General features: G+C 21.5%; 5 protein-coding genes across 5 annotated transcripts; 2 read left to right on the top strand and 3 right to left on the bottom strand. All coding sequences in view use genetic code 6, as the record gives it.

Moving 5' to 3' along the window:
• Positions 1–288: 288 nt before the first annotated feature.
• On the top strand, positions 289–5,499 carry TTHERM_001046873 (hypothetical protein; the record flags this gene model as incomplete). Its single annotated transcript, XM_012798108.1, has 19 exons — positions 289–327; positions 380–429; positions 579–662; positions 906–995; positions 1,195–1,284; positions 1,539–1,628; positions 1,914–2,003; positions 2,117–2,206; positions 2,422–2,511; positions 2,728–2,817; positions 2,953–3,042; positions 3,377–3,466; positions 3,699–3,788; positions 3,985–4,074; positions 4,215–4,304; positions 4,612–4,701; positions 4,898–4,987; positions 5,145–5,234; positions 5,409–5,499. 19 exons carry the CDS (start codon positions 289–291, stop codon positions 5,497–5,499), a joined length of 1,614 nt encoding a protein of 537 aa, XP_012653562.1.
• Positions 5,500–6,688: 1,189 nt separating this feature from the next.
• Positions 6,689–12,792, bottom strand: TTHERM_01046870 (Serine/Threonine kinase domain protein; the record flags this gene model as incomplete). Its single annotated transcript, XM_001018001.2, has 10 exons — positions 6,689–7,078; positions 7,147–7,343; positions 7,401–7,638; positions 7,747–10,920; positions 11,074–11,284; positions 11,796–12,014; positions 12,164–12,294; positions 12,360–12,431; positions 12,536–12,619; positions 12,685–12,792. The coding sequence occupies 10 exons, from the start codon at positions 12,790–12,792 to the stop codon at positions 6,689–6,691; spliced, it is 4,824 nt and encodes a 1,607-aa protein (XP_001018001.2).
• A 2,157-nt stretch (positions 12,793–14,949) lies between these two features.
• TTHERM_01046860 (hypothetical protein) lies at positions 14,950–15,798 on the bottom strand (the record flags this gene model as incomplete). The annotated part of the gene is made up of 1 exon (XM_001018000.3): positions 14,950–15,798. One exon carries the CDS (start codon positions 15,796–15,798, stop codon positions 14,950–14,952), a length of 849 nt encoding a protein of 282 aa, XP_001018000.1.
• A 758-nt stretch (positions 15,799–16,556) lies between these two features.
• TTHERM_01046850 (hypothetical protein) lies at positions 16,557–18,000 on the bottom strand (the record flags this gene model as incomplete). Its single annotated transcript, XM_001017999.2, has 2 exons — positions 16,557–17,863; positions 17,931–18,000. The coding sequence occupies 2 exons, from the start codon at positions 17,998–18,000 to the stop codon at positions 16,557–16,559; spliced, it is 1,377 nt and encodes a 458-aa protein (XP_001017999.2).
• A 1,709-nt stretch (positions 18,001–19,709) lies between these two features.
• Positions 19,710–21,433, top strand: TTHERM_01046840 (serine/threonine dehydratase; the record flags this gene model as incomplete). Its single annotated transcript, XM_001017998.3, has 4 exons — positions 19,710–19,926; positions 20,042–20,251; positions 20,410–20,708; positions 20,912–21,433. 4 exons carry the CDS (start codon positions 19,710–19,712, stop codon positions 21,431–21,433), a joined length of 1,248 nt encoding a protein of 415 aa, XP_001017998.1.
• Positions 21,434–23,490: the final 2,057 nt, after the last annotated feature.

Raw genomic sequence — 23,490 nt, 5'->3', positions numbered from 1 at the left:
AAATAGGTTTGTAAATTTTATTGTTGTTATTTTAATAAGACTATTAATTATTATTTCAAATAATGTAAGCCCTACGATTTAACACCAAAACTAACTAACTAAATAAATAAATAACACCACAATTTTTCCGATAAAAAACGATATAAAGGTAGTGGGGATTATCAATATAAAGGGAATATCTTAGGTAAATAGATTTAAATACTTAGTATAAAATAACTTTACCTTTTATTATTTTTATAATTAATTAAATATTTAAATTAGTTGTTATTAAGCAAAATTAAAAAGAAAATGAATTAGCAAAAAAATTGCTTTGGAGAACTAGAAGAAGTAAACTTAAAATATCTTAAAATGATTAAAATTTAATATTATCCTTTAAAAGTTTTTAAGTTCTTCCTTTTTATCTCATAATGATCTAGAAATTGATCTAAAGTAATAAATTTATTAAAAGCAAGCTTATTATTATTTATTTATTATTTTATTAGATTTAATTAAATAATACATTTTAATTTTGGCCTTTTACTTTACTCTAATTTTTTTTACAGTAAATTAACTAATAACCATTTTTGCGAAATAAAAAGCTATCCTAGGAAAGAGGATACACCAAACTTAATTTCTGCTTTATCAAATTGCATTAATCTCTAACATTTGACACTCGCGCTAAAGTAAAAAAAATTTTTAATTTTAATTTATTTGGTGTTAATTAGGATATTGGTTAAAATAAGCAGTATTAACCATAAAGATATGTATTTTTTGACCTATTTATTATTTCATTATGAAATATCTTTTTTCCTATTTATTTTAAATTTTTATCCAATTTAGAACTTATACTGATATACATTTCTTTAATTCACATCTAAACTTTTCTTGCTTGCTTACTAAATAAAATATTATTCAATAATTAAAAGTGAAAATTAAATTGATGGAGAGGATGTGTCAAGCTTAGGCATTGCATTATCAAAATTCACCTATCTCTCAAATTTGAATCTTAATCTAGGGTAAAATATTTGTTTATTTTCTCTAAGTTTTGAAATATTTATTTTTAAAGTATGAACATAATTTTAAATATTTATTATTTTTAGATTGCTAGTTAATACACAATTTTATTCAATGATATAATTAAAAATGTTTTTTTTTTCATAATTTTTATTCATTTTTTCTTCAAACTAACAAATATTTTATTGAAAACCTAAAAAGTGATAATAACATTGGAGTAAAAGGCATATCAGATTTAGGTTCTGGTTTAACAAGTTGCACTAATCTCTCAAATTTGAGGCTTGATCTTGGGTAAAAAATTTTTTTGTAAAGATGGTGATATTTCTCTCAGAATTTTAAAAATATAATCTAATATAGTAAAATATCTTTATTATATTTTTACTTGGCTGGCTTATTTCTTTTCGTTTATCCATATTTAATTTTTTATTAAATCTATTGATTTATAACTTTCATTTTATACCTACTGTTTCATGTTTTCGAATCAATAATTTCTTTTTCCATATTCTAAAACAAACTAATAACTTTTTGCTCAATATCTAAAAAAGCTACACTTAAATTGGTTCACTTGGTGCGTTAAACTTATTTTCTAGTTTATCAAAATGCTAAAGTCTCAATAAAATGAAATTGACACTGTGGTAAAAACATATTATTTATTTTGCTTTTGATTTTACTTTATTAATTTTTGATGGGGGTTTGTTGTTTGATATAAGATATAAATTCAGATATTTAAAAAAAATATATTATTTTAATTTTGAAAAATTAAATTATTGTTTTCAAATTTATTTCCCCAAATATTATTAAAATTAATAAACTTTTGTAAATTGGAATAAATTAATTTATTTTTATTAGTTAAGCTAATGCGATGTGAGTTTATTATTTTATTTTTTCAATCTAACCTACTTATATTAAATATTAAAAAGCTCTAATAAAATTAATGATGAAGCACTTCAAGGTTTAGGTTCTGCTTTAGTAAATCTCCCTAATCTCAAAACTTTTGAACTTCGTATTTTGTAAATAAATTTATATGTTTAATTTTAAAATGGATTTTCCTGATCATTATCTTTTTAATATTATTTAATTTATTGTTAATAATTAATGCTATTTTTTTTATATTATTTAAAAGAGACAATAAAATTAGTCCATAAAGCTATGCTGATCTTGGCTGTGCGTTTTCAAATTGTACAAATCTGTCAAATTTGGGACTCAATTTCATGTAAAAGTTTATTTACTTTTGATTGGTATTCTTTATAAAAAATTAATTAATTTAAAACAATAAAATCTCTTCTTTTAGAAGTTGAAAATTTTTTATAACATGGACTTTTTTATTTTTAATTCCTTATTTTTTATATTTTTTGTCAATATTATCAATTTATTAATTAATTACTGGTAATTCAATAAATAAATATCTTTTGTTGAATATTTGAAAAGGGGTAATGAGTGTGGCGATGAAGGTGCCTTAGGTTTAGGTTGTGGCTTAGCAAAATGTAATACTCTATCAAATTTAAGAATCAACTTAGGGTAAATATATTTTTTTGGTTTTGAATGTTTCTTAATATCTACTAATTCATATAAAAATAATTTTAAACAATAAAATTTATTCACGAGCAATTAATTAATTTGTTTATTTTTAATGTGTTTGAAATTTTGATAATTTTATTAAGATTATTCATTTTTTATAAAGGTATTTATTCTTATTTCCTAAAATTATATTTTTAAAAATAATTATTTAAAAAGCTAGAACAAAATAGGCATTTAGGGTGCATAAGGTTTATGCTCTGGTTTAGCAAAATGTCCTAACCTCTCAAATTTGAAACTTAACTTATAGTAAAACAATAGCTAATTTCTTTATTTAATAAATATATCTTTTTAGCTGATTTATTATTTTTTAGTTTTAAATCTTTTTCTGATTTAATTATTTAATTTATTAATTACTCATTTATTTGTTGGATATTTAAAAAGCCGCAATAAATTTGGTGATAATGTAGCCTCAGCTTTAGGTTATAGTTTATCAAACAGTATAAGTCTCTCAAATTTGACACTCGATCTATAGTAAAAACTATTATTTTGACATGATTTTTATATTTCTTTAATTACTGTTAACTCTACTCTCTATATTAAGATCCCCCTTACTATAAGACCCCCTTTTTTCTAAATTAGGGGAGGAGGTGGGTCTTATTATAGAGAGTTTAAATACAGTAAATATATAAATAGTAAATTAAAAAATTATAATGTCTTTAAAAGCAAACATTTCAGTTAATTGACTTTTTAAATTTTCCTAATTTGCTCATTTATCAATTTAAATTTTAAGTTTTTTTGTTGGTTATTAATTTCAGAATTTAAATAAATAATTTATTTGATAATATTTTGTTTAATATTGAAAAAGTTAAAATTAAATTAGCTCATAGGGTGCATCAGAATTATTTTTTGCTTTAGCAAATTGCGCAAATCTTTCCAATTTGCTAATCAACCTCAAGTAAATAAATATATTCCATATAATATTTGATATTTCTTTTTATCCAAATTTAATTAAAATAATTTTATTTGAATTTCGGTTAATTAATTAATTAATTAATTAGCTAACTAATATTTATTCTGATTCATATAAAATTTTGAATTGGTATTTTTTAATAGATATTTTAAATAATTGCTATTTATTCTTATTTTTTTGATCCTTAACATATAATTTTGTTAAAAATTGAAAAAAGTGATAATTAGTTTGGTGGTTAGGGTTTACAATGCTTAAACTTTAAACAATAAAACTAGTCAAATCTCTCAGGTTTAAAACTAATACTAAAGTAAATTTTGTTTATTTATTTATTTATTTATTTATTAATTTTTTATATAATCTCAAGCAAAAATATCTTTATTAACTTTTTAAATATTTTATTTATTTTTAATTGAGTTTTGTTTTTCTGTCTATTTTATTTTGAAATTCAATATACATTTTGATTCTTAAATTATCCTTACTAAAAAATAATTTTTATCAAAAAGTGATAATAATATTGGTCCTTAAGATACTTCAGGCTTAGGTTCTATTTTGTTAAACTACCCTAGTCTTTCTCATTTAAAAATTGATCTTAAGTAAAAATAATAATATTATTAATTTCTATCATGACATTCCTATTTACGAAAAAATAAAATTATAAATCTATTTAAAATTTGATTTTAATAACTTGTTTTTTATTGTATTTAATTTTTTATTGATAATAACATTTTTATAGATGGAATTCTATTGATGATTAAGGTTTTTCAGATTTAGGAATTAGTTTAGCAAAATGCACTAATCTCATAAAATTAACTCTCTTAACTTTGTAAATTTATTTATTTCTTTTTGTAGAGAACTAACTAACTAATTAACTAACTTTCTGTATAAAATTTAATTTAAAACTCTAAAAATATATATATTAGAATTTTGTTTAATTTTTTCTTATTATGTGTAAGAGGGTATTGTGTAGCCACTCAATATTATTTTTTAATGAAATTTCTTGTTTAATTTAGAATAAAGTTTAATTTAAGAGATAAACTCAACCCCTTACCTTCCCCTTTACTTAATATTTTATTTAATGCTTCTTAATTTTTAAATGTCTATTTATTCATTTTAATTAAATACATTATAAGTAAAAATTAAATTGGTGACGAAGGTGTTTCAAGTATAGGCTCTGCTTTATTAAAATGTACTAAGCTCTCATATTTAAATCTCAAACTATCGTAAAAACATATTAATATTTTTTTATAGCAGTTATATTTTTTATTTAGAATAATACCAAAAATATCATTTTATTTAATTTTTTATCATATTCATTCAGCATATTATGTATGCTTGATGTTAATCAATCTTTTTTGATAATTTTCTTAATTTTATCTTTTTAACTATTTAATAATATTTTATTTTATACTAAAATAGTTAAAATAAAATAAGTAACAAAGGTCTCATAGAATTAGCTACAGTTTTAGCAAAATACACTAATCTCTTAAGATTTTAACTTTATTTAGAGTAAAAAAAAATAGCTTTTAAAAAATCTTTTAATTTATTTATTTTAAATTAATTTCATAAAAAAAAACAAGCAAAAGTTTTTTATTAATTTCTAATTATTTTTGTTTGCTTAACTTTTTTATAATAAGCAAATTATTTCCGTTGAATATTTAAATAGAAATAATTAAATTGACGATGAAGGAGTTTTAGGCTTAGGTTCTGCTTTAGCAAACTGCAAACGTCTCACATATTTGGAATTAAATCTCGAGTAAATAGATTTTATATATTATTTTTGATAACCTTTATAGCTTATAAAATTATCTAAAAAAAAAATTTTTTAGTCTAATTTTTATTTGGCTTATATACAATTTTATAATTTGATTCAATATCTAATTTGCTAACTATTTCTATTTTTTTAATTTCTATGAATAAATATTTAAAGAAATAATAATATTAATGGAGAGCACATCTTGAAAAAAAGAAACAATTTTCTGACATCTAAAAGATTAGTTGTTAACAAAATATCATTTTGACAATAATTGATTTCAAGGATAATTAAGATTATATCTTAATTAAACAAATAAAATGATTATAAAATAAAAGTAATATTCTTAATTTTATATGTCTTTATCTAAAACTGTTTATTCATGGAACGATAATAAATTTAATTTAGAACGATATATATAATAATAACAAAAAATATTAAATAAAATGATTTATTTTTTTGTTTGTTTTTTCATTTTCTGTAATAATTATTTATTTATTTTATTTAAATTTAATTTATCATTCATTATATATATTGATTTTTTAATTCAAGTTAATTTATATAATCAGATCATGAATATAATGAGTTTGTTTTTTACTTTTATTTATCAAAATTACACCAAGCTACTTAGATTGGAATTAATCTTATGCTAAATTAATGAATTTTATTAGAAAATTTAAATTTTAATAAACTTCACTAAATGAGATTCTTTAAAATTAAGCAAATACTTTTTGTAAGAGATTTTAATATTCTATCAATCAAAAATAACTTAAGCTGAATAAGGTAAACTAATAAGATCTTTTTGCTAAATTAAGTTTTCGGGTTTATTACTTGGCAAAAAATTAATCTATTTATTCATTCTTTTATTCTTTTGTTTTTAAATGATAAACAATACTTTTATATCTTATTTATATTTCTATATAAAATGAATTAATTTATGAAAACCTGATAAAAAAATATATTTTGACAATATCAGGAAAAAAGTAACAAACAAACTAATTATAATTTTTAAGCAACAGCTTATTTCTATTTTTTTTATATATTATAATTTAATAAATTAAAAATTCTTATAAATAAATAAATGAAAACTTGAGTTAATATAAATATTTTTTGGTTGATTAGTAGTAGGGGATTTTCAAAATAAATAAATAAGATTAATTAAGTAGTAAATACATTTTTACAGCTTTTATGCATTCATTTATTTTTAATTACATTTTAATATAGTTATTAATTAATTTGAATTAAGTTAAATTAGTAATTTCAGTTCGTAGTTTGTTTTAGCTTTATTTAAATTTTTCCTTCAATAAATAATGTTTGTTGCTAATTAGATGTTAAATATAATATTTAGATAAGTAAAAAGCTTCTTATTCTTATTTGATAATTAGTTTCAAAGATTAGCATAATTACTTAAATACTTAGTTAGTTATTAGCAAATTATATTTATTTGATTATTATTTTCAAGATTTCATTGAAGTTATTATTGATATTATTTTCTGAGTTTTTTGCACAATTGTCTTCATTTCTTTTGAAGCATGCTTTAAGTCTTTTTGCAAATCAAAAACAATTTTAGGAGCATATTTATTTGTTTGTATTTCAAGATTCTGAGAGTTTAATTTATAATTTACTATAAAACCATTTGAAAATACACCTTCAAATTTATTCTCATATAAATAGAATTGTCCATCTTCGTTTTCAAGTTTTACCTTCGCAGATTTATCTTATGCATTTTTTTGTAGTGTCTAACAAATTTTCTTGCAATAATCATAAAATTAAACATATTTCTCAGGTAATCTATCGATTGTGTATTACCTTTTATTTAAAGGCTCTTCTTACTTTATCAACGTGACCTATTAATAAATAATAAAAAATGATTCATTTTTATGTCTATTTGATTGTGCTAGTTAATTTTAATTACATCTCTGCCATCTGGAGAAATCACCATCGTTATGTTTTTTTAAATTGACTGAAGAATGAATTCTCTTCCTTCTGTTATTTCTATCGTTCCATTTTAAGTTGTTATTTTACTTGGAGGTATTCTTCCTACCTTCAGAGGAGATAATCTACTATACTTACTAGTGTTATTACTATTATTCTTGCAAGAACTGTTATCCTCTACTCATTTATTTTATTAAAATTATGAAGAAAGCATTAATTAATAAACAAATTTACTGTTTCCAGAGAGAAGATTTTTCATTTGAGAATTATTTTTGACAGCTGTACTATTATTAGTAGTTGGTATTCTTCTTTCTGGGCTTAGCATAAGATTTAATGTGTTTATTCTAGGTGACTCGTAATATTCTAAATTATTAGTTGTACTATTTTAATTACTTATACTGTTTGTTTCGCTATCACTAACATCAGTTTTTAGACCACTTTAAATTCTTGACTTACTCTTTACAGCTTAAACCTATTTTATAAAAAATTGGGATTTATTAATTTTATTATTTACTATATATTTTTCCATTTAAAAAGTTTTATTTTTTTTTTAAATAATTTATTAAATAAAATAAGTTACAGAATATTGTTGTACTCTTTAGGTGCCAACCTAGGATTCAAAAATTTATGAGTTGCGGTAAGTATTTACTTTAGAATTCATCATTTTTTCTTGTTAATCCTAGAGTTATTATTGATATTGAGCATTGAAGAACTCCTTGTTATATTCATTGCTTCCATTAATATTGTTTGTGTTATTTAGACTATAGTTAGCATTATCAGATGTTTAATTTTTAAAATGTTTTACTTTATCAAATTTTTCTTGCTTTTTGTATAAATCTCTATCTTCGTTTAGAAAGGTAATTGGTATATTCTACTATTGCTGCTACTAAGTTAATTAGACTTATGAAGATCTCATTGGTTAATTAGCAATTTGTGAAATAAGAGGTACTTCAGATTTCTGTTTTTTATCAATAATTTTAGGATGAGCATTTGTGTTTAAAATATTTTAAGCGTTTCCATTTTTTAAAATTAAGTTTTCATTATTTGTTTTCATTATTTCATTGTTAAATCTGCCATTTATGTTTTATTCTACAGAGATTCTATTATTGGCATTTTCCATATTTAGCTTACCTTAGAGATTATCCATACTGAACATTATAGCTTTATTTTTAGAAATTACTCTCTGAGGATTATATTACTCAGTGGTTAACCTAGCTGTATTTTGCTCTGTATTTAGTCTCTATGTATTACATTCGGTATTGTCTCTTGTATTATTAAAGTCAGTATTTAATCTTGTACCTTTGTAATCTGTGTTTAATCTAGAAGTATTCTGCTCTGTATTCATCTTAGGACTGCTAAACTCATATTTTATTTTATATTAATTTTATTCATTGCCATATTTATTGTGGTTGCTTTCATAATTATATTTATTAACTTCACTAGTAACTTTATTAGAAACATAACCATTATTTATTTTATTATTACTGTTGAATTCAATATTTATTTTATTATTGCTACTATAATCAATATTTGCTTTATTTGGATCATAATTAATCTTATTCGAGTTATAATCAACATTTATTTTATTAAAATCGCTATTATTTTTGTTTGAATAATGATCAACGTTAGATTTATTGATTTCGTTGCTCATTCTATTTGGATTGTCATGATTAATCATTTTGTTTGTATTATATTCTGTATTTATTTTATTAGAAACATAGTTATTATTCATTTTATTGTTATTGGAACTAAAATCATTGCTTAATTTATTTTGATTGTATTCTTAATTTATTTTGTATTATTAGTTATTGTTCATTAATTAATTAGAAGTATAGTCTATATTTATTTTATTATTATTATATTGGTTGTTTAACTTATTTTAAGTATTAAAATCATTGCTTCCATTTTTATATTCAGTGCTTACTCTCGATATGTTTTGTTCAGAACTGATCCTTTTAATGTTGTTTTCCCTATTTATTATTTTATTTTCGTTTTTTCTTTAATGAATTATCTCTTCATATTTATCTGCTTAGTCCTCCACACATTAAGGGTGATCCTTTTTGGTAAGATAATAATTTAAATTATCACTGGTATTTTTATTTCCAACATGCAGTTAAGGTGATTGATTTCTTTATAAGTTGGTTTGAACAGATTAAGGAGGATTGTTATTTTTCTTGTAGAATCCTTGATCGCTACTTTACATTACTTTTTGTGTTGTTTAATTTTGGACTTAGGCTTAAATTGGTTTATTTTCAAAAGAAACTTGATTTTTAGTTCTGTTATGAGATACTGTTTGAGGTTGAGGAAAATTGTTAATTTCACTTTAAATGTTGACATAGTTATTTGTGGTTGTATTTGTAGAATTTGTATTATTATGTGGAGGAGAAAATCTATCTACATCTGTAAGGGAATTTAAGTTCTATAAGAAGCTAGTTTGGACCTTTTTAGGAAGTGGAATCACCTTGCTCTATGAAATAGAATAACTATTATTCTTGTGTTATGATTATTATTAGCCATTGTTCAAAACAGAGGAGCTTGACATATGGTTATTTTGTGTATTTGGAGATTAGTTTCTTTCAATGTAAGAATTGTTATTTACAGGAGAGTTATTTCTTATGTTATTTGTGTTTTTTATATATTTATCATGATTTGAGTTAGCTGCTGTTCTGCTATGAATATCATGTTAATGATTAATTCCATTAATGAACTATTGACTTTGGCTTGTATTGCTATAATAATTATTATTTATGTTGCTACTATTTACAGTTTTATAATTATTAGTTGGATTAATTTGGTTATTAGTGATACTATTTTAAATATTATATTAATTACTATTTTGGTTTGTATTTATATTATTTTGATTGTTGCTATTATTATATACTATAGATTTAACTCCCCTTTTTTCTTAACCACCATAAGTAGTTATTGCACTATTATTCTATTGCTGTTAGTTTTGAGGAACAGGTGGTTGATTACTTTTTATTTTTTCAATATTGTTAATGAATGTTTATTTAATTTCTTATTAATTAGATGTTAATTTAGGGCTTTTGAAAACATCATTTTAATTTATTGCTTGACTTTATTGTGTTAAGCTCTTTCTTTCTGGAATAGCTATTTTATCTTTATCATAATTTAAAATTTGATTTGTAGGACTTTGTTTTCTTATATTTAATTATTGATTATGAGAATGAATTTCTTTTACTTTTACTGTATGAGAAGCATCATCTTTTTATTTATTCATGTTATTTTACTGATTTTCGACATCGAACCTATCAACTGGACTATTTTTCCTAGCAAAATTGATTTCTTTTTAATTAAGGATTTGCTTATCATTTTATTTGACTAAATTATTTTGTGATTACTTTTTATATTGTATTTAGTTTAAATTATTACTCATTATGTTCAAATCTTCATTTTAAATTTTGTTATTTTTTAAAGCAGCTATTTAATCATTTTTATAAATCATTTAATTTTTTCTTTCATGAATATTAGTTGGGCTGTTTGATTTCTTAGGCATAGATCCTTCTTTGTGTTCGAGCTAATTAAAAAAATTATCTTAATACTTTATGTCAATCTTTTTAACCCCATTTTAATGCACATTAATTCTTTAGTCTTCTCCTTTTACACTCCTTATACTATTAAAAAAAGAGAGAGACTCCTCTTCCTCTTATCTCTACTTTACGCTTTTTTGCCTCATTTCTTCATAAAAAGGATGCATAAGAATCTAGTCAATAGTAAACCTCGAATCTTAATTCTAATTTATAATAATTAAATTAAGAGTGAGTTTTACAACTTTGTTGAAATAGAAAATAAAATAAATTTGAAATAGAAGATTGATTATTTCAATCTAATAAAATTTGAAATTTTTCAATAGAAATTTAGTAATTTAGAGAAAAAAATTATCTACCCAATTGATTATATTGACTAAAAGGTCCTTTAAATTATCAGAAATATTATTTGGCAACTCAAAAAACTGTTCCTAACTTGTAACTTTCTTTAAAGTTTGAACAATATCCTAACCTTAAAATGGCGGATGGCCAACAATCAATGCATAGAGAATGCACCCGAAAGACCAGCAATCAATTTTCATCCCATAAGGTTATTTGTTGAGAATTTCTCTATATTAAATAGATAAAATATCAATTAGCATTATTTATTTAATATGAATTTATAAGTAAAAAATAATTTTATTCAAAATAAAGTATATATAAGTATATTTTATATTTAAAGTCAATCAAAAAAAACTTAAATGTCTTTCATTTTATTTTATCATTTTTCTCTTAAGATCTAAACTTGAAATTTTTACACAAGACAAATTCATTAGTTTTTAAGATAAAATAAATGAACTTATTTTTTGAAAAATAGAATTAAAATCATTTTTTTATCATTAAGCTTCCTATAAATTATTTTTTTTTATTATATTTTAAAAAATTCCATTAACAGAAGTATTTTTTTTCAAAGCTATTTTCTTGTTCTTTTTAAAATTACCCTTCTAATTTTAAAATTTACGAAAAACTAAATTCATGATTTTAAAGCATTTCTTTTGGTTAAAAACAAACTAATTTAATAATGGTTATCATATTTTTTAAGATATTTATTTTGGTTATTTTATAAATGTAAATTTATTACGGAGATATGTAGTTCGGAGTACCACAAATTGTATTCTTTTCTTATTCATTTCCATTCAATCTCACTGCTAATCCGAAATCGCAAATTTTAACCTAGTGATCAGAACTAAGAAGAACATTTCCCAATTTTAAATCCCTATGGATAATAGATTTGTCATGAAGATATTTCAATCCTTCTGCTAATTTATAAGTTATCCGCTTTGCTTCTGTTTCAGAAAGTCTAATAAATAAATAATTTAAAATATTAGAAATGCCTATTACTAACTAAATGCTTTTTCATAATGTTTGAATATTTCTTTTGAGAAATAAAAAATTCAAAAAAAAGATGTCCATTAAACTAAATTCTCCTAATAAAAGCTAACTTATTACTTTTTGTGGTGCTTTAAATAATGAAACAAATCGCCTCCTTCACAATACTCCATAACTAAATATAAATTTTCTGAGTCTTCAAAACTTTTGATCATCTTAACAATATTTTTGTGCTTAAGATCAAGATGTATCTTTATTAAAATTTGAAACAAAATATCTTAAATATCACTCTCATTTGCTATAAAAATAAATCTACCTCTATTTCATTTTTAAGCCTCTTGTATGCTGACTTGTAATACTAACTTTATTTGTCAACTACTTTTATAGCCTTTAAAAAATATGATCAAGAAGTGCTCGTTCGTTATAATTAAATGTTAATAGCATTTTTGGCTTTTAAAAGGTAAAGATATCAAATAGAATAAATAACTTTACATATTCTTTTTTTGTCTTAATTGATTTAACCTTAACAACTAAGCTACCTGCGCCACTACCTATGGGATGAGAAATGATGTAATCCTTTTGAATATTTAAATTTTGAGTTTAGAATTGTAGAATATATGTGGCTTTATATTATTTTTTACAGATAGCTAAGCAGAGAGTGAGTTGAATAGAGAATTTCTTTCTTACTCGTTTATCTCTTGATTCTGCTCATCTGAATTTTATTCTTTGGCCTCTTCTTGACTAAACATAGTAGCTTGCTTGCTTATTTCTAATCAACAATTATTAAGCGATGCCCTACCTACCTGCTAACTTGTTAACTTACTTACTTACTTGCTTATATAATCAATTAATTAATCTTTGTGAATATTTTTAATCTTAATTCTTGTATGAAGTAAAATATATGCTTAAATATTAAGATATCCAAAGTAAATTAATAAATTATTGAATAAATCATAATTAAACTCTAAAAATCTATTAATTGATTGATTGATTTATTTTTTTAGTTAATATTTTCTTAATCAATCAATAAATTTTTTTTAGAATCTTTAAAATTTTAACTGGGCTTTTTGTAATTCTTTCAAAGAGGATAGAAACAAATAATCAATACGAATTCACTTTTTTAAATTATTTGGGTACAAACAAATATACAATTCAGCATCAAACACTCATTAATTAAATTAATATTTTTAAATTATTTCAATTATTAATTTAATGATTGATTTGATAATTATTGACTCTCCAAACAACTATATTTATTATATATTAAATAAATAAATAACTATTTTTTCAAATATTCAACTAAATATTTTTACATATTTTATCAATTAATTGTTTTTTTTCATTACGTTAAGTTTAAATAAATCTATTAGTTTCATAAATTTATATATGAATGTATTAATTAATTAGTTATATAGCTCATAAAATAAAATATAAAGAATTAAATAAAAAAATAAATAATAAAATTCTTTCATATTTAATTTTCATCTCAATTAAAAAAACAAAGATTTTATATTTTTATTTTTTTATATTAGAAAGCATATTCTGATTTAAAAAATAAAATATAAAAATTTTAATTTATACTGTATATACTATAAATTACCAACAAAAAAAATTTTATTTAACACTTACAGGTACTAAATTTTTTTTTAATTTTTTATAAAAGATTATGGAATTATTTAATTTAGATTTAATTAATAAGAATATATGTTAGGCTTAAATAAATTTTGAATATTTGTTTGATTTACTATAAATGTATCAAGTATAATTACTTTAAATAATAAACATAGAACATAACATTTCTTATTATTTTAAATAAATTTTTTAGATAAACTTTTTTTCAAATAAACAACTTAAATTAAATAAATATAAAACAACTTAAATTATTTTAGAACTACTTAAATTTTAATAATATCTTTATTTTTTCTAACTTAATTTTAAACTTGATTTACATTATAGTTCATATAAATGCTGCTATAGTCGGCATGGTGAAGTAGTAATCACGAAGGTATCACGAAGGTCTAATAAACCTTAATCCTAGGTTCAAACCCTAGTGTCGACTTTTTTATATTTTTTAAAAAGAAAAATAATTTTTATTTTACTTTCATTCATTTTTTTCTATTAAATGTTTTTATTTAATGTTTATAAAATTATTTTTTTGTTATTTTCTAAATATTATTTATACATAATAAGTAATATTAAAACAAGTAAGCAAATAAAAATAAATCAAACAAACTGTTATAAAAATTAAGTTAGAAAAATATAAGTGTTTAATAAAAATAAATATTTTTATTTTTCCAAATTATTAATTTTAAAATAAATTTACTAATTAAAAGGTATTTATATATATTTTAATTGAATAAAATCTTAAAAATAAATTTTTTAAAGATATTTAAGTTGTTATAAGAAAATAATAATTATTTTTTTAGTATTAATTATATTTACTAGAATAGGATTAATTAAATAATCCAAAATTTACTCAGAAATATAAAACAATCAAAATAAAATAATTTTTAATATCTGTTTAAAATAGTCTAATTATTTAGTAAGTAAGTAAGTTAACATGCAAATTATATGATAATAGCCAAAAAAAATATAAAATAATAAACAATCCTACTTCTCATAAATGATCCTCATAAAAATAATTTTTAAATTTTTTTAATTTTAACCTATCTTAATTATAAAATAATTTAATAAAATTTGATTAGCTTATTAAAAAAATATTTAACACAGTTTATAATAAAATAAATGGTTAGCTTAGCTTCTATTGATTGTTCGAGATGGTTTTTATTTTTAAAATTTTTTAATTTGTTATAAATGGTACAAATATAAAATATTTACAATGTAATTGGTGTTAATTAATTTATATATTTACATGGAGTATTTATAAAAGTAATAAAATTATTTATTCATTTTTTCTACTTTTTCTTTTTTTCAGGAGTGTGTTCAATTATAGTTTCTTGCTAAATAATTTATGTTTCTTCTTTTGGTAACTCTTTTTCACTTTGATGGAAGAGAGAATTTTCAATACAATAAGAATGAAGTCGAGCATACTATTTACATTTAAGCTTTTGATCTGCTACAGTGAAAAATTTAGATTCATCCATTTCTTGGCTACTTTGAAGATTGTAATTATTTGTATGATAGGCAGACTTTTTTATATCTGTTTTTTTAGCAGCTTCGAGTACATGCTTAAGACTGTCTTCTATAATTTTTAAAGTTAAATCTGTAAATTTCTTAATTCTACTTATGTCATTTTTTCTTGCTTCTTATTTTTAGATATCAGCATCCATATTAGATTCTAATTTATCTATTTCGTTTTCTAATTTAACTTTATCCGCTTCACAACTTTGTTTCATTTATGTAATATAATACTCATATTTATCTAAATTATCAAAATCAAATCCCCAGACAATAGATTCGTCTAGCCTTTTATCCCTTTGCTTTTGAGTTTCTTTCTTTTCTTGATCTCCTTTATTGGCATCTGGTTCAGGGAGAGTTGATTTTATTTCTTGCTTATTCAAAATAAAAACGCTGTACAAATCCTCTAACACTTCAAGCCTTTTTCTATTAAACTCATTTTCTTTATTCTAAAGTCTACCTTTGACAAGATAGTCATACTAAAGCATAGCCTTTTTGCTATCAATCAAAATTTCGATAGCCAAAACGTATTGATCTACATGATAAAAATACCTCACCCAAAGTCTGATGAAGTTTTCAAACTTCTACTCAAAATCTTTTAAAGGATTTTAATTCATATCTTTTCCTAATATTAATTGTTTGTTTTTATTAATTCTATCAAAACTTCAAATAAATCAATATATTATTTTTTATAATAAAATGCTTCTATCTACAACAACTATATACTATATCTATATCTGGATAACTAGTTAGCAAGCTAGCTAGCTAGCTTGCTAGCTTTATACTAACTAATAATAAAATTTGAATTATAAATTGTCATTATTTATAAACTTATTTACTATTTCATATAAAATTTAAAACAATTTATAAATATTTTATTCATGTTATTTTGAAATTTTAATAATTAAATATATGAATAAATAAATAAATTAAACTCTATTAATACTAATTGAAAAGGTAAGAGTAATAAAAATTATGAAAAATAATGATGATAAAGATATTATTTAGACTTTCCTATCAAATTATTTAGTTAGATTTAAATGAAAAATTTAAAATAAAAATAAAATAATTTGTTGATATCAGAATAAATATGATAATTAAATAAGGCATATTTTATTAAGATACTTTAAGTTTTTAATATTGAAATTCATATAATTTAAAATTCGTTATTGCTAATCCTTTCATATTTAGCATAATAAAATATTTTAGAAAAGTAATTTAAATATTAATTCTGTTAGTAATATTCATATTTCATAGATTGAGAGAAAACAAGCAGGTTAATAAGGTAAATTATTTAATAAATATGTACGAAATAAAATGCATACCATTAATTTATGAATAGCTTTAACTAATTTTATTAAATTGATTCATTGAATCAATCAATGCTGACATTTAACTATTTTATTATTATAGAATCTGACTTGCTTCTTATTGAAAAACCTATTTAATATAAGCCTGACTTTTCAAGGATAGTACTTTTTTTATTTTCATCTAGTTTGATAATGTTGTAGCTATTTGGGTAGTCAGACACTTCAACTAATCCTTCAGAAAGGTTAATTTTAAATTAGAATTATTTGAAATTTTTCCTTAATCTCATTTTATCACCTTGCTTTACACAATCAATTCCATAGCCATTATTAAGATCCTTAGAAGCTATACAAAATGATAACTTTTCGTTATATAAATGATCTGTATTTCCTTTGGTTGTCAAGCCTATGAAAAATGAAAAATGGTCCTGATTTTAGTAAGAAACTTCAAAAATGACTGAATAGGTAATGTTTTTATCAATAAATAATGTTGAAATAATGTTGTTGTAGTAATCATCCTCCTAACTGGTTTTCGTGAATTGAATACTTTAGTCTCCAAGAGCTATAATTTGTAGATCCTATTATGAGTTATAAAAATTGCTTTTGATAAAGGGATATTCCAATAGGTAGTTTATATTCTAAGGCATTGTTAAATCCACTCCTTCTAAAAAAGGGGATATACTTAAATACACTTTTTAGATTTTTTCCTTGATTTAGTTTGGCAAACACTCTTACTTTTAATTAACTAGCTTCATAAATTACTTAATTTAAGGAGATTACTCAACATTTTACTGTTATCCGTTATGAATAATATCAGAATACTTACTTATTTATGACATTTAAAACTCAGAAAAATCTTCAAAATTGATTGGCTTCTAAAATCCATCTTTGTATATTTAAACTCCTTTTAGATCATCAAAAATAAACTAATATTTATTGACAATCTATTTGAATTTGTTGATAAATTCAGATGAACATAAATTAGATTTATTTGAGATCATGCTGATTATTTAATTGACATGGTTGCTTTCATTCTATTTATACACTTAAACTTATTCGTTTTCTTTGAAAAAATTTATATTTCTGATTAAATTAATTATGTTGACCTTTATTTGATTTGGTTAATTTTGATCAAACTTTTTTTCGTGTGCTTTCAAAAAATTTTTAAGCAAATTTTCTGTTTCTTGCTACTTTTGCACTTTTTCCTCTATTATTTTTTGAAGTTCTATCTATGCATCATCAAATTAAGCTTGAGGATTCGTGAGTATATTTTTTATTCTATCTTTCTCCGCAATATCATTGTAAAGTTGCTTTATTTAACAAGCCTTCTCCTGTAGCTGATTGCACTTGATAACCATATCTTTTTGAACTTCATCTATAAATTTATTTACTTCTTACTTCAAGCTATCAAAATATTGTTAAATAATTTGTGTTTAATTTACAGTGTTGTTATTTTCTTTCAAAAATTAATCCAATTAACGAAGCAAGCTATTATTATTCATAGGAGGCCATTTTGGTAAAATTGTATCCTCATTTGACTTTAAAAATGTTTCTAATGATTGAAAATTAATAAATTATTCTTATCCTGAATCTAACAACTCCAAACACTGATTGCAAAGAAGAACACCCTCGCTATTAGAAGAAGAAAACTTAAGCTTAATATAGCTGGGTTTAAAATCTTCGTGATGTTTGCAATTAAATTAAATTTTTAATTTGCTATTATTACAAATCTCCATTAAAACTTAACTAAAAGAAAAATAAATATATTAGAATTATTAATTAGCGAGTAAATCAGAAATATTTTCTTTATTTTGATTAAAACAAACAAACAAACAAAATAAATTTTTATTTGAAGATAATTTAAATTAATTTTAGAATAGCTATCATAAAAGCAAATTTATTTTATAATATTTGTATTTTCTATTTTTTCATATATTTCTAATGAAAATAAATTAAGTAATTAATAAATGAACCACCATTTTAGTTTTTATTTTTTTCATAAAAGGAAACAAAAAAATAAAAAATCTTCTAGATCTTTATTGGAGGTAGAAGTTTTAAAATAAAATATATGATAGATATATAAATTATACAAATAATATTTTTTAAAAATTCATAAGTAAATTTCAATAAAATTAAATAATATAAATTTTATATAAGTTAAAAACTCTTCATTCTACTACAAAATTTAAAATCTTTCTTCTTTTTTGTTTACTCAAAATAATTAATTTAGTGATATATTACTGATCAATCAATCAATTGATTCATTGATTCATACCTAATTAAATTTCAACATCAAAAATAAATATAAATTATTAAATATCAATGGAAGAATATCATTTTATATATTAATAATTACTTTTTGTATATATTTATTTTTTATTTTATTTGTTTACAATTTCATTTTATTTTATCTTGAATAATAAAAAAATTAGAATCTTTTACATTTATGAAAAAACCTGGATACTTTTGCTTTTTTATTTATTTATTTATTTTAATATTTAAATCATTTTAAATGATAGTAGGAATAAATGGTAAAAGTTAATTGTAATACTTATCAATTTAACACTATTTCGGCTCTTAGATTTTATTTAATATTAGCTTTCCATTTGTTTTATAGGTTAAATGAGCTATCTATCAATTTCAAAATTAACCATTAATCTGGTAATATATTTTCAAACCCCTTTTTCAGATATCTTTAACATATGCATTAAATTCTGCTAAAAACTCACTCAGATTCGTCTAGAAGAAGATAAATTATTAATTAATTAATAATCAAATAAGTAGGCTTTAAGTGGTTTGATTTTGTAAAAAATAAATCATCAGAACATTAGAGAATAAAATATCTTTAAAGAGTATAAATATGACATAATAAAAGTAGATTGAATATGCTTTAATAAATAATATGCAAAAAAAAAGATAAGTTGAATTGTGCTTTACTTTATTCAATAAAATTAATTAAATTATTGATAAATAGTTCTATGGTTTAATTGATTGATCAATTAATTAGCTCTTCTATCTACCCTTGATAGATATTACACACTTTTAATTTGTTCAAAAAAGAATTTAGTTTTTAAAGCAACATAAAATAATAAATAAATTAATAAACACAAACCTTTGTAAACAATTTATAAAGAAAGGAAGATAGATAGATAACTTAGTTAAAAGGTTAAGAAACTTTAGCAATATATATTAAGCAACAAATAAATAAAATCCATTATAAAATGAACTACATGGCTGCTATACAAAATGCCCATCAAAAGATGAAGGCAGAAAATAAGATAGTTTTAAATACTCGTCTTGAAAAATCCAGAAAGCTTAGTGAAAAGTATGAAGCAAACATCTATTTAAAAAGAGAAGATAATCAACCAGGACGTACCTTCAAAATTCGTGGAAGCTTCAACTACATTTCAAAGATGAGCGAAGAAGAAAAGAAAAAAGGTAAATTCACAAATATAGAAAATCCTTTTATCTTCTTAATTTTTTTTCATTTTTTAGAAAAATAAATTTATTTTAAAGAGCATTCTAATATAATTACAAATTTTTTTATAATTAGGTTGTGTCACTGCATCCGATGGTAATTTTGCTTTAAGCTTAGCTATTGTTGCAGCTCACTTCTAGGTGAAAGCCCATATTTTCTTACCCAGTGTTACTCTTAAGCACAAAATTGATAATATCTTGAGATTTGGTAAAGAATTTGTTGAAGTCAGTTTAGTTGAAGCCAATTACGAAGAAACAGTTGAAGTAGCCAAAAAACACAGCCAAGGTAAGCCTTATTAAAAATATTTTTATAAATTATTGTAGAATTTTAAATTTCCTATATATTTGAGTATGTATATAGTTAACCTGTGCCATTTAAGCGATCCATAATTCATAAAATATGTTTTTTTCTTCCTTATTAATTAACGATTTTATTATATTTAGAAAAGGGTCTTAAGTATTTCCATTCTTTTGATGACGAATCTATGATAGAAGGAGCAGGAACTATTGGATAAGAAATTATGAAGGATCTAGAAGGTGATTTTGATTACTGCTTTATCCCTGTTGGTGGTGGCGGTTTAGCTGCTGGTGTGTCTTTTGTTATCAAATAGCTTTCTCCTGATACAAAATGTATAGGTTTAGAACCAGAAGGAGCCCCAGCAATGACCGAAGCCTTTAAAGCAGGACACCCTGTAATTCTTGATAAAATTTCAAGATATTGTGATGGTTCAGCTATCAGAAAGGTAAAATAAATAAATAGATAAATGAATATAGTATTTAGTTTAGGCTTTAATTTTGTTTTAGTATATCTAGCAAATAAGATATTATCAATAGAACTTACATTTAGAATGAAAATTACAATATAATCATTACAATAAAAAGATATTTCTCATTTCAATAATAATAGCATAATTTCAAATTATTCTAATAAAAATTTATAAAAAAGGTTGGTGATAAGCCCTTTGAACTTTGCAAAAAGAATTTGGATGAGCTTAAATTAGTTCCTGAAGGTTTGATAAGTTCTACAATCTTAAACTTATATGATAATGGTTTGATCACAGAACCTGCTGGTGCTATTTCTATTGCTGGACTTGAATTATATAAATAGGAAATTAAAGGAAAAAATATTGTTTGCATTTTAAGTGGTGGAAATACTGATCTTTCACGTTTAGATGAATTCAAAGAGCACTCTTTACTTTATGAGGGTTTGAAGTATTTCTTCTTGATTACTTTCCCTTTACGTCAAGGCATCTTAAGAGAATTCATTCAAAAGTGTTTGGGACCTAATGATGAAATTTCTCACATTCAATTTAATAAAAAACCAAATAGAGAACATGGTCCTGCTCTTATTGCTATAGAAGTTCAAAAGAAAGAAAATATGATAAAAATTACTGACAACATGGATCAAATGAATCTTAAATATAAAATTATTAATGATCAAAAAGATTTATACGATCTACTTGTTTGAATAAAATAACACACAAACTTACATCTTGTATGCATGTATGTATTTTATGTATGCATTTATATTTCCTGTTGATTTATTTTATTATTTTATTATAGACAACCATATATTTTTAGTTTATTCTAATTCAATCAAATGAAACTAATTAATTATCTGATTAAATCTATCCATTTTTAATTAAAGAGTCCTTTTTTGTTTTTTTAAAAGTACAAAAATTAGTTTCTTAAAATCATGAATTTAAAAGTAATTTTAAGAGTACGTACGTATTCATGAATTAAGAAGCTCATAAGTAAAAAGTCTTATGGAGGAGAGTGAAAATTTACAAAAGTAAATTTTTAATTTGTCAGTTTTTGTGTATTATTTTGATATTGAGAGATACATATTTTGTCAATTATGATTAAAATAGAGTAAGCTTCTTGATTTTTATATAATAGATTAATTAAATAAATAATTTTATTTTGACTATTTCCATAAAATATTATTTTATAATTTTTTAGTTATAATATGTAATTATTTATACTAAATTTTTAAATTTTAACTATTGTAAAATAGATTTTTATTATAAAGTAATTGTCAAAAGCAAATAAAAATCAAATATTAAAGAAGAATGTAATTTATACCAAATGGTTTAAGAATCAAGTAAGAGAGGAGGAAGGAGGAGATGTGGTATTTTTATTTATATTCGCACAATAACTCACTTTTATAATAAAAAATAATTAATAATTGAAATAAAAATTCATTGTATTCAGCTCTAAAAATGAACAAAGTTTTTGAATGTCACTAATTCTGCATGAATATAGTAATTTATTTTATTTTTTAATAATTAAGAAATACTTGATAGATATTTTTAATGACTTTTTCAAATAATATGTAATTTTTTTCAGATTGCATAAGAGAGTGATTTAAATGAATGGGAAAAAAGGCCATAAATAGTAGTTGTTTTAATTAGAGAATTTGTACCATTTAAATAAAATATTAAATAGGATATTTATTTAGATTAAAAGCAAGCAATACATTAACATATACATATTGAATATAATAATTTCTAATTTTTATTCTCAAACAAATTCAGATCGTAAGGAGGGAAGGAAGGAAGGATAGACGGACTGATTTTTCTTAAAAAGAAAATATTTAAATATTGTTCTTGAAATTAACAAATTTTAATAAAAGTGAAAAAAAGAGACGGAAGCAACTAAAAAATACTAACTGTCATAAGCTATTTATTTAAATGAATGTAATAATTATTATTTAAATCGATAAGCTTTTACTTAATGGTTTAGAATCTATACGATTAATAAATAATTGATCGTTCTTAAATGTTTTGTTAAACAAAAAATAGTGGATCGAAAAGTAATAATTCTACTTAAAAATTGTAAAGGAGAAAAGAAAAAGATAAAAACTAAAACTTGCTTTATTATCTCTGCTTGATTTGAAATATAAATAAATACAATTAAGAATAATTAAAAGGTACTTTAGGTAAAAATAATTTATTTTAATGATTTGATTCCTTTATTATTTTATAAAAAACAAAATATAGATATTTTTTTTTGAAATATCACAACAAATACATAATAATTAAATTAAAAATATGTTAGAATTTAATACCCAAACATTTAAATTAATATATCTTATGCTCTCATTACTTTAAACCCTATTAAGTATTTCATTATAATTTTAAAAAACTATTTCTGAAAATTCAACATGTTAATGTTAATTATTATAAAATTTGACAAAATATAATCAATCGAAGTAGTATCTTTTTTAAAATTAACAAAAAAATATTTGATGCCATAAATTCTAAATTTATTGAAACGATATTATGAGTATAGGAAGCATACAAAACATTATATTCATTTTCATTCTATTTAAAATTAAACATACATTTTCATTCTTACATATGAGGCTCACTCATTTAATTATTTTTCTTTGATTTTCTTTAAATTATTAAATTATGTCTAAAATATTAATTATTAATAGTTAAATTTGCGATTTGATACAATATTATTTTATTTTCAAACATTATCGAAGATTAATTTTAATTCATTTATTTGAAAGTAAAA

Source organism: Tetrahymena thermophila (assembly GCF_000189635.1).
Source record: "Tetrahymena thermophila SB210 genomic scaffold scf_8254603, whole genome shotgun sequence".
Lineage (NCBI taxonomy): Eukaryota > Ciliophora > Oligohymenophorea > Hymenostomatida > Tetrahymenidae > Tetrahymena > Tetrahymena thermophila.
Note: the sequence above shows the minus strand (reverse complement) of the source record. Positions and strands in the feature narration are given on the sequence as shown.